This window comes from Urocampus carinirostris, chromosome 2, assembly GCF_059441175.1.
Source record: "Urocampus carinirostris isolate Australia breed hairy pipefish chromosome 2, RoL_Ucar_1.0, whole genome shotgun sequence".
NCBI lineage: Eukaryota > Metazoa > Chordata > Actinopteri > Syngnathiformes > Syngnathidae > Urocampus > Urocampus carinirostris.
The window spans coordinates 42,838,438-42,856,561 of record NC_142350.1 but is presented as its reverse complement, the minus strand read 5'-3'; the positions used below and the strand labels follow the sequence as shown (position 1 = coordinate 42,856,561).

The 18,124-nt window shown below is 42.0% G+C and overlaps 2 protein-coding genes across 4 annotated transcripts; one reads left to right on the top strand and one right to left on the bottom strand.

Moving 5' to 3' along the window:
* Positions 1–681: 681 nt before the first annotated feature.
* Positions 682–10,740, top strand: sult2st3 (sulfotransferase family 2, cytosolic sulfotransferase 3). Of its 2 annotated transcripts, none has more exons than XM_088326572.1 (6): positions 682–836; positions 5,275–5,483; positions 5,562–5,688; positions 6,980–7,074; positions 7,149–7,329; positions 8,379–10,740. In XM_088326572.1, the coding sequence occupies exons 1-6, from the start codon at positions 701–703 to the stop codon at positions 8,522–8,524; spliced, it is 894 nt and encodes a 297-aa protein (XP_088182698.1). In that variant the 5' UTR covers positions 682–700; the 3' UTR covers positions 8,525–10,740. The 2 variants fall into 2 exon arrangements, with proteins under 2 accessions (XP_088182698.1, XP_088182697.1); XM_088326571.1 differs by lacking the exon at positions 682–836 and adding an exon at positions 2,233–2,439.
* Positions 10,741–11,043: 303 nt separating this feature from the next.
* On the bottom strand, positions 11,044–13,653 carry LOC148371940 (general transcription factor II-I repeat domain-containing protein 2A-like). 2 transcript variants are annotated; one of them, XM_088326577.1, is made up of 2 exons: positions 12,297–13,653; positions 11,044–12,227 (listed from the first exon to the last, which is right to left on the bottom strand). In XM_088326577.1, exons 1-2 carry the CDS (start codon positions 13,498–13,500, stop codon positions 11,653–11,655), a joined length of 1,779 nt encoding a protein of 592 aa, XP_088182703.1. In that variant the 5' UTR covers positions 13,501–13,653; the 3' UTR covers positions 11,044–11,652. The 2 variants fall into 2 exon arrangements, with proteins under 2 accessions (XP_088182703.1, XP_088182704.1); XM_088326578.1 differs by having other exon boundaries at positions 11,044–13,103; positions 13,266–13,653.
* Between the last annotated feature and the right edge of the window lie 4,471 nt (positions 13,654–18,124).

The window sequence follows — 18,124 nt, the reverse complement described above, 5'->3', positions numbered from 1 at the left end:
TAACACAATCTAGAATGCTGCTGGAAATGTGAATTTCCCTTCGGGGATGAACAAAGTATCTATCTATCTATCTATCTATCTATCTATCTATCTATCTATCTATCTATCTATCTATCTATCTATCTATCTATCTATCTATCTATCTATCTATCTATCTATCTATCTATCTATCTATCTATCTATCTATCTATCTATCTAAAAAAGAATCGATTCAATCCATGTACTAGCTCAGTATCGATAAGATTGATGATTTGATGGATACACCCACACTTACTGTAAGGGAATACACCAAATGTATGAGATCCCTTTAGGACTGCGGAAAGGTTTTATCAATGCTAGATTCTGGCCTGACAGCAATTTAAAGTATTTTCAAACCGTGCTAATGCCTCACTTCAAAGGGGAAAAACAAAAATCTAAATATTAGGCAGTTGGTGCTGATTCTTCGTTCTTGACCAAAATTCTATCCCCTCATCAACTCAAAGTGCAATGTTTTGCATGTTTCCCTGTTTGTTCATGCAGTACATTTATTTTTTTCAAGACTGTGAAAGTCAATGGTGGTCAACCAATCTACGGATAAGTGGGAATGTCCTTCATCTCGGTCAACCGAAGTAGGAGGATCTAGCTCTTTATCACACTAACTCCGGTTCTAATCACATGCCCTTTAAGAGTCAGCCGTGACGTCCATCAGTTCTCCTGCAGCATGTCTTGGCACAGCTACATCACGTATCACGGCCTGGCCCTTCCACCCGGAGCTCACTCTGAGGAGAGTTTGGAATATGCTGAAAATTTCTCTGTGGAAGACACTGATGTGTTTGCTGTGACATATCCCAAATCAGGTAGTATGCGAACTCTGTTTATTTTTATATCCATCGTCTATTCTGAAGAACATAGTATTAATTGCAAATGAGGAAGGTTATTCTCCATAATTGGTTTGTCACAAAAACAAATACAAAATTTGGCAGCTTAAAACTAATGTATTAGTTCCTTATAGACTAAACCTATTGAAGTGAGCAATGGCAGCCAGTCTTGACTTTAAAGAAAGGAGTTGGTATGTGATACCTGGTGTTATACAACCTATCTTCACAAAACTCCTTACAGACGATAGCTTTAATTCTTCAAAAATGTTTAGAAATTAACGCAATAGTCCTTTGTTGCCAAACTTGACTATTTATAGTAATTTTCTGTGATTGGCTGTCCATGGTGTCCCCCTGTCCACTGCCCGGTAAAAGCTGGGATGAGCTTCAGCACCCTAGTGTGGGTATGTGGTTCGGGGATTAAATGAAATATGGCTTTCTTATGTGGATTTTGCATGTTCTCCCCGTGCTTGCAAGTTAATTGGCCAATTCAAATTGTCCCTAGGTGTGAATGAGCAAGTGGGTTTTCTGTCTCTGTGTGCCCTGCCACTGGCTGGTAACCAGTTTAGGGTGTCCCCTGCCCACTGCCCGAAGATAGCTGGATTGGGCTCCAGCACCCCCGTGACCCTACTGAGGACAAGCGGTGCAGACAATGGATGGATAATTAAAGTATAATATGAATAAAAATTTAAAAAATAGAAAGGATGACCAGGTTGCAATTGATGTAGCATTAACAAACAATACACAGACATTGTCAACATGAAATATAGGGAATTCATAAGCTACAGAATATTAGTGTGTTTTAAGCCTATACTTAAACACTTCCACTGAGGTTGCAGATTGAATCTCAGAGGTGCAGAGCATTCCACTGCACCGGGGCCCGAATGGAGAAGGCTCTTGAACTTGTGGATCTCTTCTTGGCTCTTGGAATCCCCAGTTTTTTCAGAGGGAAGGCTCGGGACAGGAACATAGAGGAAAATTAAGAGTATACTGTCAATTTTGTCAACATTATATTTTAAGTTAAAAAACAACATAAACCTATTTCCAGGAATTTCTTTTCAAATGTTTTCGATGGAAAATATTTTTTAAAGGACAAAAATGTGTTCTAGCCGCCAAAAGGTTGTGAAACACTGCATTCAACCACATTCCATTAGATTGGTGGGACTTGCAAAGTGCTCTGTTGACTTTGGGTACCCTCGGACATAAGCAGATGTAGACATCTGTAGTCGTTTTGTGGATCACCATCATGCTTTGTAGGGGAAAATTGTTTTATTATCGTAATAAAAACTTGAAATTTTCAAAAAAATATGACACACTTTTAAAAAAAAGGCAAAAAACGCTTTTTTAACGAAATCACATATTTTTGTTTGTCCTTGAACCTCTCATTGGCTCAACCTTTTCTCGAGCCTCCCTCGGAGTTGGAAAATTGGGAGAACAAACTAAATATTTATGGATAACTTTTATTTAATGTACTGCGGGCAAATGTTGCCAAAAGAAACCCACTCACAAGAAAGCTTGACGTTTTTAGCACAAGAATTCGTGTTTGAGGACAATGACGCCATTGCCGTCACATACCCCAAATCAGGTCAGTTTTGTTCGTACAAAACACCAATGTTGAATTAGCTTAGATTAGTGTTTCCCAACATTTTTTAGCCTCGTTTATTCAATAATTCTATGCACACTGTCCGTCGAAATTTGTTTAAAATTAAGTCCTAGCACTGTTTGCATTTTTTTAAAGGGACAGTGTGTAATACCGTACTTAATAGTCCGCATTTTAATAGCACTTTTCAAGTCACTGACGACGTCCCATGACCATTTACAATGTACCAGTACCTCACACACACCAATGGGAAGTCAGCCATATAAGGCGTCTACCTGCTTACCTGGGGCTTTAGGGGTTTAGTGTCTTGCCCAAGGACACTTTGACATCTAACTCGGAGGAACCGGGAATCGAATCTGTGACCTCTTAGTTCCTAGACGAGCAGTCTACATCCTGAGCTACATCTGCTCCATATCATTAAAAGGCACTACCACATTGCACAATGTTGTTGTGGATGAACTATTTCCCATAATGCTCCATTACAAAGTTGTACAACTCTGCACTCTGAGTAAAAATACTGTGTTGATTGGATCAAATATAATGCCATTTCCTATGTTATCAACATTACTAATGTTCTAATGCGGCCATGTCAAACCTACGCCCTGCAGGTCGTATCCTGCCGGTTGGATGATTTAATCAGACCCGCCATACTTTATTTTGAAAAAGGCAGCGACTTTTTAGGACCTGTAGATCGTTTCTATAGAAAGTAAATATGTAACGTCAAGTCAAGTCCTGTTTACTTGTAACTTCCTTAATCACTAAAAGTCTCAAAGGACTGCACAGACTATTGCAAACTACAGACTATTATTACACCATCCACTGATCTAAAACCTTCATGAGGGCAAGGAAAAACTCAAAAACCTCAACATGAGGAAAATAGAGAAACCTTGATAAGGGACCGCACATTAGGTATCACACCTCTCAGCCTCCCTGCTAAGGTGTATTCAGGGGTACTGGAGAGGAGGGTCCGTCAGGAAGTTGAATTTTGGATTCAAGAGGATCAGTGTGGTTTTTGTCCAGTCCGTGGACCAGTGGACCAGCCCTACACACTCCGCAGTGTCCTCGAGGGTGCATGGAAGTTTGCCTATCTGGTCTACATGTGTTTTGTGGACATTGAGGAGGCATTTGACCGCGTTCCTCGGGGAGATCTGTGGGGGGTGCTTTGGGATTATAGAATACCGCACATTTTTTTCCAGACTGGCATCTGGCATACAGGGAGCGCACAGAGTTTAGTCCGCATTGCCAGCGGTAAGTTGGATTCGTTCCCAATGGGAGTTGGACTCCTCCAAGGGTGCCTTTTTTCACAGATTCTGTTTATAACTTTTATGGACAGAATTTCTAGGTGCAGGCTTTGAGGGGTAGAAATAAGGTTTGGAAGCCTCAGCATTGCATCTTTGCTTTTTGCAGATGATGTAGTACTGTTGGTTTCCCTAAGCCGGGATCTTCAGCTCTCATTGGAGCGGATTGCAGGCAAGTGTGAAGTGGCTGAGATAAAGATGAGCACCTCCAAGTCCGAGACCATGGTTCTCAGTTGGAAAAGGGTGGCATGCTCCTTCCGGGTTGTGGATGAATCCTGTGCCAATTTGAGAAGTTTAAGTATCTCAGGGTCTTGTTTACAATTGAGGGTAGGATGCTAAGGGAGTTCAACAGACAAATTGGTGCAGCGTCTGGTGTCATGCTGACCCTGTACCGGTCCGTCGTGGTGAAGAAGGGCTAAGCTCTTGATTTACCGGTCGATCTACATTCCTACCCTTTCCTATGGTCACGGACTGTGGGTCGTGACCGATAGAAGAAGATCCCGGAAACAAGTGGGTGAAATAGGTTTCTCCTGCATGGGGGCTGGGCTCTCCGTTAGATAAGGTGAGAAGCTCGGTCATCCGGGAGGGACTCGGTGTAAACTTGGGCATCTGATAAGGATGCCTCCTGGACGCCTCCCTCGGCCATTTTGTGGGCATGTCCTACTGGCAGGAGGCCCCGGGAACGACCCAGGACATGCTGTAGAGTCTACATTTTTCGGCTGGCCTGGGAACGCCTCGGGATCCGGTCAGGAGTGCTGGATGAAGTGGCTGGAGATAGGGAGGTCTGGCCTTCCCTGCTGAGGCTGCTGCCACGCAAACCGGACCCTGTATAGGCGGAAGAAAATGGATGGATGGATGGATTTACTTAAGATTCAAAAATCATATGTCTTGATAAAAGCACGCTCTCTATCAAAAATTGCGCTGTAAATTGCAGAAATTCTGACTTACTCTGCCGAAATGAGTCTCAGTTAGCAATGTTCTATTTTTAGGTACACGCCGATAACTGAGAAAAAAATGAGGAAAATCATGAAAAATTTTTTTTTTAATTTGTATTTAAAAAAATGTGATACAGTGTCTTTCAGTGTGGTCTATTTTTATATATGTGTACAAATAAATGCCTTTGTTAAAATTAACTTTAAAATGAGATTTTACCTGTAAAAACATTTGAATGACAAATCTTCAAAAGTGATTTTCTTAGGTTTTTAAACAGAAAATAGTAGAAGGAAGGCTGTAATTCAAATAGCAATATCTTTACAATAGTTTATCATGAAGCTTCGACTATGGTATTGATTTAAGGCTCATTTCTTAAACTTCCCATTGATACAAAAACCCAAATTTGATATTTGCCTCACTGTGACTCATTTCCATAGATCAGGTCACATATAATTGTTGCTCTGGAAAATACATGATTCAAATTTAATGGTACTAGAAAAATTGGAAAATTTGCTTTTTAAGTCCCTAAAAAGTGCTTGAATTTATCTATGAGAAAGGTGTACAAACCCTTACATGCCTTCTTATGTAGGTACAATCTGGATGCAAGAGATCCTCCCACTGGTGCTGAATGGTGGGGACTTGACCCCCATCCAAATGATCCCCAACTGGGATCGAGTCCCATGGCTGGAGGAGAAACGATTACAAGTAGTTGTGGATCAGCTGGCTTCCCCACGTGCGCTGGTTACACATTTCTCTTACCAGCTAATGCCACAGTCCTTCCTCTCCTCAAAAGCCAAGGTTAGGTCTGCTTGAAAGTAGTTCTGTATCTTTCTTCACCTCACTCTGAATCTGACCTCATTTTGTCCCATTTGCTAGGTGATTTACGTCACGAGGAACCCAATGGATGTTGCTGTGTCTTCCTATTATTTCCACCAGATGGCTACTTTCCTTGAAGACCCTGGAACCTGGGATGAGTTTATTGAGAAATTTCTGAGAGGCAAAGGTATATTTTTACAATAGCCTATTATTTGAACAGGGTTGACCTGAAAACTTATCTAACTAGCAGATTAAGACATGTGCTTTTCTTAGTTGTACTGATGCAAACCTTAGACCAGATTTAGGTGTAATATTCTCACCCCCCTCTCTGCAAATATGAAATCATTTCTAGTGTATGCATGTTAAAGGTTCTTTGCAGTTTTTGCTTTTCAGCCACATCTGGCAGTATCCATGCATTTTATTTTGCGTACTAGGAGTCAACAGCCTCAACAGGAAATTCCAAATCTCCCTATCCCCAGCCACTTCATCCAGCTCATTTGACTTAATCCCGAAGCCAAGCCCAAAACTGTTCACTGTACATCATAGAGGAGCCTCTGAGAATAAATGTAAAAAGGTTAGCTTAAACTCCAAGCGGAATAAGCCAGCATAGATACGTTGTCTCTCCTGCGTACTCTGTCATTCCTGGGGCCTCCTTCCAGTGGGACATGCCCAGAAAACCTCCCAAAATTGCGTCCAGGAGGCCAATGTCCGAGCCACCTCAGCTGGCTCCACTCAATGAGGAGCAGCACCATAACACTGTGTCCTTGCCGATGAATAAGCTTCTTGCCCTATGTCTAAAGGAGAGCCAAGCTACCCTGCGGAGGGAAAATGTTTAGCTTGTTTCTCCTGTTATGACCCACAGTTGATGACCATAAGTTGTACTGCTCTCCTCTCCTAAGACACAGGATAGTGGATCAGAATTTACTTTATGTCGCCTTGCAGACCTCGTCAAACTCCTACCATGCCTGAGTTTTCGCCTCTGTGACCACCAAAGCCACATTTCGCATGACTATCCGTTACCTGCCAGTTGCTTCCGAAGTCCTACAAGCCAGAAAGGCCCGATAAGACTCTTTCAGCTTGACAGTATCTCTTACCGCCTGTGGCCACAGCAGGTCCGAGTTTTTTCTCCATGGCTGGGACAGACCACCTTATGGCCACGGCTAAAATCAGCCACCTCGACAATAAAAGCATAGAACATGGTCCACTCAGACTCAATGTCACTCGCCTTTCTCTGGACAGTGGGCAGAGTTCTGCCAAAGTTGGGAATATAAACTCTTATGGACGATTCAGGTAGACGTACCCAATAGACCCTTACAACACGCTTGGGTCTGCAGCTCACTTGAGGCAACAATCATATGAATATATATTAATTTAAGACCCTGCCTGCTGAGTTGCCCTGTGCAATAATGTCTTTGTTAATGTAAAGGCAGATCAATTTAATATTATCTATAAGTCACAAAGCAATTTTCTGTCTACAGTGATGTTTGGAAAATGGACTGACCATGTCAAGAGTTGGAGGCACACTGAGCTGGGAGATCGAATCATGTATATCACATATGAACAACTGGTTCAGGTAAAAAAAAATTGTTTGCACTTTTGTATAGCCTTGCTATACTTTAAGGATTCATTGAGAAATGTTTCTTGCAGGACCTTCCCGCCGCTGTACGTCTTATTTCAGAATTCCTGGGCAAGAACCTGAGTGATGACGTCATACAGAAAATAGCCAAGCACTGTACTTTTAATTCCATGCAGTCTAATATTATGTCCAATTTTAGTTTGGTCCCCAAGATGTATATGGATTCTGACAGATCTCAGTTCCTTAGGAAAGGTAAGGAAGTATAACTGCCTTTTTATTCCGCTTGGAGTTTAAGCTAACCTTTTTACATTTATTCTCAGAGGCTCCTCTATGATGTACAGTGAACAGTTTTGGGCACGTTACTGAAAAACAGTAATTAGTTACAGTTACTAGTTACTTAATTTAAAGAATAATTCCGTTAACACCCAGATTGCTGACACCCAAAAGTAGCTCATCAATCTAAAAGTAGTTACAAATGACCGTATTTAGTTGTATTTAAGCTGACCCCCTAAAGCTGCTTTAAAACAGCCTTCATCTTTCTTATATTGTGCAATCTTGAAAGCTTGCAAATGAACACTTACCCGAGACACTCTATATCAAATTTGTCTCTTAGCTTCATACCACTCGAATATTTCCTTTTAGATTTCTGGGTACCGTCCAAGAGGTTTTTTTTCTGCAGGCATGATGAATTGTAAACAGAAATGACTAATAAAGACCAAAATTCAGCACAGTATTACCGTAAACTCTGTTTATGTTTGCCCAATTGATTTTGTTGTTGCTATGTAAGCCACGCCCCTTACCACATGCGCTGCCAACCATTCGGTACAATTCGGCGCATAAAAGCTGAGCCTTTGATTTCAGTATTTTACTTTATAGTCAACTCGGCTAAGATGCATGCATATACGGTCGGGAGAATATCTTCATGATGAGAAATTCATCATTCATGTACTCTGTGCTCGATACATCCCCACATCAACTCTATTCAGTTGTAATTTTTAGATAAAAATAATCAGGCCTACCTTTATAAAGCTTATTGTTTGTATGTTACACCATGAGCAAAGGAAGAACAGTTAGCAATCACAACGTTTTTTTCATGATCTGTTTTTAACAAGTAGCGGAATAACGCACCATGGTGTAACAACAGTTGAGTTACAAAATCCTATCAATAACGCGTTACTGTACTTGGTACCGAAAAAATGATGTCATTGCATTCTTGGAACTTTCCTTTTTAATGCGTTAGTCCCAACACTAATGTTGAACGATTAAATGGACGCCTGACTTGCTTTTTTTGTCCAATCTAGGTGTCGTGGGGGACTGGAAAAACCATTTCAGCTCAAAACAACGGGAACACTTCCTTGCAGTCATTTCCAAGGAGCTGGAGGGCGAAAGCTTCACTCTTCCATGGAGCCTGGAGAACGGTGCAGATGTAACAAATGAGGATGCATGAGTTACATTGTCTTAAATTGAGTTACCATAAATTCCAGACAACAAACCGCTACTTTTTTGCTACATTTTAAACACTGCGTCTTTAAATACGGCGAGCTGCTTTTTTTCCCCATGAATGCGCTTTAAATACCATACTTCGCGGTGGTGTATGGAACGTTTTATGACGCCCTGCTAGAAAATTAATCCTGTCAGGGCCTCATTCAGGGTGGTATAGAGGCACAATGCAGAAGCACAGATTAGTACAGTGGCAGGGTTCGGCACACGAACACCAAAAGCAGCAATCGTGGTCCAAGAGACATGTGAGGGGTTGGTGATCCAGCAAACAGCAAAGGTGGCAGTTCAAGAATTCAGCAGGCAGTAATTGTGATCTAGAAGACCAGTCGAGGGCACGCTACACTGTGTAGAAAAATTCAGTGACAAAAAGGCTTGAGACATGACAAAGAGCAACAGACTAGCACCAAACCAAGAAAACAAAGTGTGTAAATCGTGAAGAGGAGATGTGATAGGAGGGTAAACAGGACAAGTGACACCAGGTGTGGAGTGGAAATTACAACCAGGAAGGCAAGCGAAAGAGAGAAAGGTGGGAAAGCAAACCTGGATGCAGGATTATGAAAAGTCCATTGTTTATATAATTAATAACAGGAGCAAAACGGGCAGGTTGACACTACTTTATCAAATATTTGCAACATACTCACGATATTTCTACTTTTTCACCCACAAATCAATGACATCAACACATAAAGACACAGTCTGTGTTGCAATCTGGTCCTATTCTCCACAATATGGTTGCCCTGACATTCTCATCTCATCTCATCAGCTGCACCGCTTATCCTCAGTAGAGTCGCGGGGGTGCTGGAGCCCATCCCAGCAATCATCGGGCAGTGGGCAGGGGACACCCTGAACTGGTTGCCAGCCAATCGCAGGGCACACGGGGACAGACAACTCACTCGCTCATTCACACCTAAGGACAATTTGGACCGGCCAATTCACCTGAAATGCATGTTTTTGGAATGTGGGAGGAAACCGGAGTGCCCCGAGGAAACCCACGCAAGCACGGGGAGAACATACAAACTCCGCACAGGAAGTCTGGAGCTGGATTTAAACCCACCCAGGAGGTTCCCAAGACATGAACTGTGCCGCACATGCGCTAACCACTGCGCCGCCGTGCTGCTGCCCTGACATTGTCATCTAGAAATATAGGATTAACATTTTACCCGACGCAGTCCTTATTTGCATTTTTCTGGGCACTGTAGAAAGTTTTTGCTAGTGTTTGTAATTGCCATCTTGAATGGTCACATGATCCAAAAACACGTGACGTAAACAACTCGGCTGAGCAGAACTTTAAAACGATGCTGCTGAAAATGGCGTCAGGTGTACGGCTTTTACCAAGACAAAATTGAGTACCGCCCTTAAATTTGAGCATTCGGCTTTTAATCAAGTGCGCTGTGTAGTCTGGAATTTCTGGTACTCTATCTATTATTCCACTTTTGCTGCTAAGAGTTTACAAAACTAGTTAGCTCTCTCAACACCTACCTAACCTTGAGTATGATACAAGGGCCACGACTTCATTACCAATGTACGCTAACTCAACTTTGTTATTAGGTAAACTCTTTTTTTTTTTTCAAACAATATGTTACCTAGCAAATCTGACACACAAACACTGCCATACTACTAATTTAACACAGTATCAATCACTGTTTATGTTTTGAATCAATGTTTCTTTGGTAGCTACTGCTGTCTGTTTTTTCTTATTTATAGGTAGGGATGGGATGATTAAACTGTTACTTTCATAAGTGTATTTTATCTTTACCTTTCATTTAGCTGTGTATTATTTATTGCCTAGTGATGAAAAATCATTCATTTATTAGAATTTCTTTTATTTAAATAATGGGCAAAAATACAAGAACTATCACATAAACACGGATCTCTAAAAAAATGAATAGGTCCAGAAATGTGCATTTATTGACATAAAAAAAGCCTTACTCAACATTCTGCTGCGGGTACCCAAAAACCTTATGAAACATTTGGAAGAAAATATGAGGAAGAATGGTGCTTTGGTAACTTAAAGCTTTTAGTTTGTATTCCCCTTGTGCTTTTAGTCTTTGTTTTAGTTTGCACAATACTAAATCGCGACATCTAGCAGTCAAATAACACACACTGTCCCTTTATGTTTGTATAAAAGTAAATAAAATGCAGTTTTCGATTGTGTCAAGTCAATTCAAGTCATTTTTATTTGTATAGCCCTTAATCACAAAGAGTCTCAAAGGGCTTCACAGGTTATTACACAGAGTATTTTTTCAGACTATTATTACACCATCCCCTGATCTGGAACCAGTATGAGGGCAAGGAAAAACTCAAAAATTTCAACATGAGGAAAATGAAGAAACCTTGAGAAGGGACCGCACATGTGGCATCCCCCTTTCAGGATTACCAGACAGCAAATGATGTTGCAATCACAAATAATACAGAGATATTGTCCACGAAAAGTATAGGTTATTCATATGCTATAGAGCAGGGGTCACCAACCTTTTTGAAACTGAGAGCTACTTCACGGTTACTGAATCATACGAAGGGCTACCAGTTTGATACGCTCTTCTGAAATAACAAATTTGCTCAGTTTGCCTTTAGTTATACATTATTTATAATGATTAGTAATACTCACCTATGTAAAGACACTGATCATGTTAATGATTTCTAACAATGATTATCAAAAATGACAACAAGGTGGGAAACAGATATCAATATTCAACACTTTATCTCTATTAATCACAGTATTTGTTACATTTTCAGATGATCACTTACATCACTACATTTTAGCAAAAAATATCCCATTTGCACAAGCCACTGACATGCCCTGTTAACAAATCATGAACTATGTTGCAACATGTTTCAAAAAGTTAACAATTATGTAATGTTAAACAAAATCAACTTACATATTTTTAAATATGTAATACATTTTTTATTTCACATTTTGAACTAATGGCCAAGTCTGTGTTATGTTTAACAAAATTATAACTTTTAAATGTCATGAACACACTTTTAAATTGAACACAATTCTTCAATATTTTAATTCAACTTTGCCATGGCACTACCATGTTGTCACTGACTACATCTGGTATCCGTCCTTGGTTAGTGGGAAGACTGGCATTGCATGCTGTTCACCAGTGTGTTGTAATCTGGTGTGTAACTTGACACTGCAACTGTGAGTGAGTCTCTCAGATGTGCATCAGTGAGGCGTGTTCTGTGTTTGTTTTTGATGAAGTTCATGTCAGAAAATGCTGATTCACAGAGATAGGTTGAGCCAAACAGGCTGGCAACCTTCATGGCTGCTGTGCATACTCCACTGTACTTCTCTGTGTCAACAAGGCGCCAAAAGTTTGGTGCAGCCTGGTAGGCTTTGAGATGGAGATCATTTTGCAATGTTATAATTTCAATCTCCACCTGTCCAGCATCCAAGTTGAACGTTGCACTTAACTGCTCAGCAAAGCATGTTGTGTCCCCATTCATGAAAGGGTTGGAAATGAAGAACACACATGGTTCAAGCTGATGAAGGTCACAAAACCTATTCTCAAACTCTTGCCCAAGTCTGTTTATTACTTCAATGTACTTTTCTGCCACTTTTTCAAATGTCTCAGATGCAGAAGCATTGTCTTTCAGCACTGACTGCACAGAGGGAAAGTGCAGAACTTTTTTTCTCTGTAAATCTGCAGAGAATGCATTCATTTTGGCTTTAAATGCATTTAAAGCACTTATCATATCGACAACAGTCTTACCTTTGCCTTGCAGCTGGCAGTTCAGGAGGTTTAATTTCCCAGTAATGTCCACCAAAAATGCAAGGTCAAGTGTCCACTCTGTGTCCTCTAGCAGTGAGACATCTTCGCCTTTGGACTGCATGAACTCTTTGATTTCACGCAAAAGAGACAAAAAACGATGCAAAACTCGTCCTCTGCTGAGCCATCTGATTTCTGTGTGTAGCAGTAGGTCCCCATATTCTGCTGACATCTCCTCTAATAGTACCTTGAAAATCCTGTGCTGCTTTGCTTTGGAGCGGATGTTGTTTATGATTTTCACAACGGGAGTCATCACGTGCCCAAAGCCGATCACTTTCGCACACAACGCCTGCTGGTGAATGATGCAATGGTAATGCAGAAATTTGGGGAAGTCTGGGTCACGTTTACAGTGAGCGATGAAACCTGTCTGTCGGCCGACCATAGCAGGAGCCCCGTCTGTTGTCACCGCTACCAGCTTTTCCAATGGCACCTTTTTCTGCACGAAAAACTCCTTCACCGTGTTATAAATGTCAACTCCTCTCGTAGTTGTCTTTAAGGGCAGTAGTGTCAGGAGTTCTTCTTTTGTGGAGAAATCATTAAACACCATCCGGATAAAAACCAATAACTGCGCTGTACTGCTGCTGTCCACGGACTCATCGCACTGGAGGCTAAACCACTTGCACTTCGCCAGATCCTGCTCCAACTGATCGACCAAGTTACTGGACATAGCTGATACTCGTCTTGCCATCGTAGATGCCCCCAGTTGGACGTCGGAAAGAGTGGAGATTAGGTCGCTTCCATTTTTCTCGTCTTTAAATACAGTGTTAGCAATTAATAACATCGCTTCTTTGACAACTTCTCCATCTGTAAATGCCTTTTTTTTCTTGATCAGAAAATGTGTAGCTCTAAACGAGGCTTCGGTTGCTTTTTGTGAGTTTTTGGCCGGCCTCGTAAAAAAAGACTGTTGCTTACCCAGAGCGGTCTTTAGCTCACGGGCTTTTTCTGCCCGTAGGGCGCTTGCAGGTGGATATTTATCATGGTAGCTTTTGTGACACGTATTGAAATGTCTCTCCACATTGTGCCGTTTTGCTGTCGCCACGGTCGTCCCGCAAATCAGACACACGCAGGTTTCTTTTACAGTCGTAAAAAAGAACTCCTCTTCCCATTCACTGTGAAAGAGATACGTTTTCTTTCTTTTTTCTGCCATGTTTTTGGGGTACGAAAGTGCATACAGCGCCCGCTAGCTTACTCTCCACATCCCACAAGCTCTACTTTACTGCCCATAGGTAAATATTGTGCGCGTTAACCTTAAAGTATTTTTAAGATAGTATTTTTTAAATCTATATACATACAAGTGTGATTAAAAAGATAATAGCAACAGAACAAAATTAATTTTTAGACGCAGCTCTCTATGAGATGTGCTATTTTTGGAACAGGCCCGCGGGCGACTCATGTGGTCCTTGCGGGCGACCGGGTGCCCGCGGGCACCGTGTTGGTGACACCTGCTATAGAGTATAAGTGTGTTTTAAGCTTAGATTTAAACACTGAGGTTGCAGATCGGATCTCAGGGGGAAGAGCATTCCACAGCACCGGTGCCCGGATGGAGAATACTCTCGAACCAGCGGAATATTTCTTGGCTCTTGGGATCACCAGAAGACCGGCGCTCTCAGAACGAAGGCTTCGGACCGGAACATAGGGGGGAAATCAGATTTAGCTGAAGTCTTTGTAGAGATCGTCACAAGATGTCGCCGTTCAGGTGCGTTGGGTTTCAGGCGTCGGTTGACCCACAAGATCGATGAAGAAATAATTATTGAATTAGACACATCTTCGTGTCCTTCTTGCTCCTTCGACTTCGCACGCTTCACACACTTCCTCGCACGACAACCCCGCTTCTGCTTTCTGTCTTTACGGCGTCTTCGACGCTTCGTAGGTGGAGGGGCTGACCACGGAGATCCCAGATCCCTTTGTAGCTCGTTCGGGATATCACAGGCGGTATAAAAAGTGCCCGAAAAGTTGAAATTTAGACGCCCACCCAAATAAATAAGCTCCTCCCACGCATGTGTCCAAAAAAGAAAGCAAAAAAGAGAAGAGAACGGTAGTAAATAGAAGGTTAGCTGGACAGCAACTAGCCGCAGCGTCCATACGCGCCGCCATGTCGGAAAACATTGTGGAAACCGAAGTGCCCGGAAGAAACCCACACAGGCACGGGGAGAACATGCAAACTCCACACGGGGAGACTGCGATAGCTGGAATTGAAACCTGAACCCCAGAACCGTGGGGCTGCGTGCTAAGCACACATCCACCATGCCGCAGCGTAAAACTTTGTTGGAATGTTTCTTTTTGGTTTAATTTTTAGCTTCACAATCATGTCGGGAAATGGGACAAAACAAATCACACTGAAATGACTAAATTAGTCCAAATATGTAGCAGAACTTTGGTGGATTCATTTATCGAATTCTTCGCAATTCTGTGTAATATGGGGTACTAGACAGGCTTATCAAGGCTCTTCGGCCCCTGTTTGACCATGAGCAGAGTTTGGTCCACAGCGAGACGAATTTGGTTCCAGCAGGAGTACACAAAGCCTTCTTTTTGTCACTGATTCTGTTCATAACTTTTATGGATTGATTTTCTGGTCAAGTCAAGTCATTTTTATTTGTATATCCCTTAATCACAAAGAGTCTCAAAGGGCTTCACAGGTTATTACACATGAGCAGTTTAGGTTATTCATATGCTATAGAGTAGAAGTGAGTTTTAAGCTTTGATTTAAACATTTCCACTGAGGTTGCAGATCGGATCTCAGGGGGAAGAGCATTCCACAACACCGGTGGCCGGATGGAGAACGCTCTTGAAACAGCGGAACACTTCTTGTCTCTTGGGATCACCAGAAGACCGGCTAACAGGGTGCCAATGCAGGTTAGCCAAAATTGGGGTGATGTGATCGGACTTTTTTGTCCTGGTTAAAAGCCTCGCTGCGGCATTTTGTACCAGCTGAAGACTCTTGAGTCTGGTCATCGGAAGACCGGAGAGTAGTGCATTACAGTAATCGAGGTGTGGTGTGAAAGGGGCATGGTTTTGGAGCCTCTGCATTGCAGCTCTGCTTTTTGCAGATAATTTGGTGCTGTTCGCTCCCTCAAGCAATGATCTTCTGTTCTCACTGGAGCGATTCAAACCCTAGTGTGAAGGCGCCAGGATGAAGATCAGCACCTCCGAGACCATGGTTCTCAGCCAAAAGTAGCATGCCATTTCTGGGTCGGGGATGAGATCCTGGAGGAGGTCAAATATCTCAGGGCCTGGTTCACAAGTGAGGTTAGGATGGAAGGCGAGTTCGACAGACTGATCGTTGCAGCTTCTGCAGTCATGCGGCCCCTATACCGGTCCATTGTGGTGGAAAGGGAGCTGAGCTTAAGGCAAAGCTCTCAATTTACTGGTCGTTTTTTGTTCCTACCCTCACCCATGGTCATGAACTGTGGGTCATGATTGGGAGGTCGGTGGTTCGCGCCCCGGCCGAGTCATTCCTAAGACTTAAAAAGTGGTCGGCGGCGCCCTCTGTTGGCTGCGGCTGCATCGGCTCGCTACAACGGGTCAAGGTGCAATCGACATTTCGTTCTGTGTACATTGTTACACAGAATGACAATACAAGGAAATTATTATTATTATTATTATTAAAGAACACAATCCAGGATACAAGTTTCTGAAATTAGTTTCCTGCGCAGAGTGGCTGGGCTCTCCCGTAGAGATAGGGTTAGAAGCTCAGTCATCTGGTAGGGACTCAGTGTTGACACGCTGCTTCTCCGCATTGGGTGGAACCAGCTCAGGTGGCTTGGGCATCTAATAAGGACACATCCTGGACAACTCCCACGGGGCATGTCTCACCAGCAGGAGGACTTGGGGACGACCAGGACACGCTGGAGAGACTATGTCTCTAGGCAGGCCTGGGAACGCCTCGGGATCCCGTAGGACGAGATGGGCGGAGTGGCTGGGGATTAGGACAAGTTTCACACAAAGAGCCGAATTTTTTTTTCAGTGAGAGTCAAAGAGCCACACCATGCACTGACCTGCCATAGACAGACACACACAAACACACACAATTAAAAAACAAATTATTTCCCATAACACACTCCTCTCCTTACAATACAACAACTATTGTTCTTGTGTTGATTTCAAGGAAAGTGTCCACCCTCAATACACACACACACACACACACACAAACTAAACATGAAACAAGGCACAGATCCACAGTATATATGATGAGGCAAAGAGACGCATTCTTATTGGCCAAGAGCCGCATGCCACGTGTTCGCCACCCCTGCGCTAGATGATGGAAGGATGAATTGATCCGTAAAAAATGTATTAAGATCAAGAAGCTTTATAAATAAAAATAACTTGGAAAGTTAGCATACAAACCAAACTTTAATTGTCTCAGTGTCGGAAATTTCTTTAAGAACTAATTTTAATTGTATTTCCCCGTGTGGTCAAGTGGTTGGGCAATAAATGAATGAACGCACATTTTATTTAGGAGGAAGTTCGGGTGTTTCTGCAGTTAACCAGTAGATGGCAGCAGAAGTTTTACAGTCGTCAATACTTGCACTGTACACACTTAATATACATACACATCAATACGTATTCAGCACTTTATTGTTGCACTGGACTATTGGCGGATCATGTAAAAATATTTGAATATCCTTTTGAATAATACGCAATTTAAGTGACTTTATAAAGGTTTACTAAAAAAAGGTGTGTGTGCCACAATACCCTGGTTCTTATAAAATCATCATTCTGTTTGCCTTTTTTTGCCTCACATATGCATAATTGTTGACTTTTTAACTCAGATTTGTTAATTTAAGTATTACAACAAAGAGCAGTTTATGGAATACTGGGGACCCCTACCACCTTACATTGAGTTTGGAGTTGCAACGAATTGTTAATATCATTCACGAGCAAAGCAAGAGTGATGTTTTTTTTTTCATTTGGGATCTAAGTATATACAGTGAAGAAAATAAGTATTTGAACACCCTGCTATTTTGCTCTTTCTCCACCTTAAAAAGAGGGGTCTGAAATTCTCATTGTAGGTGCATGTCCACTATGCGAAAGGTAAACTAAAAAGAAAACAGAAATTACAATGCACGATTTTTTAGCAATTTATTTGTGTGATACAGCTGCAAGTAAATATTTGAATACTAATGGATCATCTAGAATTCTGACCCTGAAAGACCTGTCTGTTAGTCCGCCCATTAGAAGTCCACTTGCACTCTATTTCGTTAGCTGCATAAAGACACCTGTCCATCCCATACAATATGTAAGACTTTAACTTGTAACATGGTGAAGCCCAAAGAGCTGTCCAAAGACACCAGAGACAAAATTGTACACCTCCACAAGGCTGGAATGGGCTACGAAACAATTGCCAAGCAGCTCGGTGAAAAAAGGTCTACTGTTGGAGCAATCATTAGAAAATGGAGGAAACTAAACATGACGGCCATTCTCAAGCTGGTTGGAGCCTCATGCAAGATATCACCTCGTGGATCGAAACGATTGTAAGAAAGGTGAGAAATCAGACCGGAACTACTACTACTTCCTAGGTTACTGTAGGTAATACACTAAGACATCATGGTTTGAAGTCATGCATGGCATGAAAGGTTTTCCTGCTTGAACCAGCACATGTCAAGGCCCATCTTTAGTATGCAAATGACCATTTGGATGATACAGAGGAGTCATGGGAGAAAGTTCTTTGGTCAGATGAGACCAAAATAGAACTTTTTGGCCATAAATCCACTAAGCGTCTTTGGAGGAAGAAGAATGAAGAGTAACATCCGAAGAGCATCATGCTTTGGGGG

Bases quoted from the DNA above. Each gene is read 5' to 3' on its own strand.
- LOC148371940 (XM_088326577.1), bottom strand. From the start codon at position 13,500: ATGGCAGAAAAAAGAAAGAAAACGTATCTCTTTCACAGTGAATGGGAA. The intron at 12,228-12,296 runs GTAAGACTGTTG...CATTCTCTGCAG, and splicing joins CTGCCAGCTGCAAGGCAAAG to ATTTACAGAGAAAAAAAGTT.
- sult2st3 (XM_088326572.1), top strand. From the start codon at position 701: ATGTCTTGGCACAGCTACATCACGTATCACGGCCTGGCCCTTCCACCC. The intron at 837-5,274 runs GTAGTATGCGAA...CTTCTTATGTAG, and splicing joins TGTGACATATCCCAAATCAG to GTACAATCTGGATGCAAGAG. The intron at 5,689-6,979 runs GTATATTTTTAC...TTCTGTCTACAG, and splicing joins GAAATTTCTGAGAGGCAAAG to TGATGTTTGGAAAATGGACT.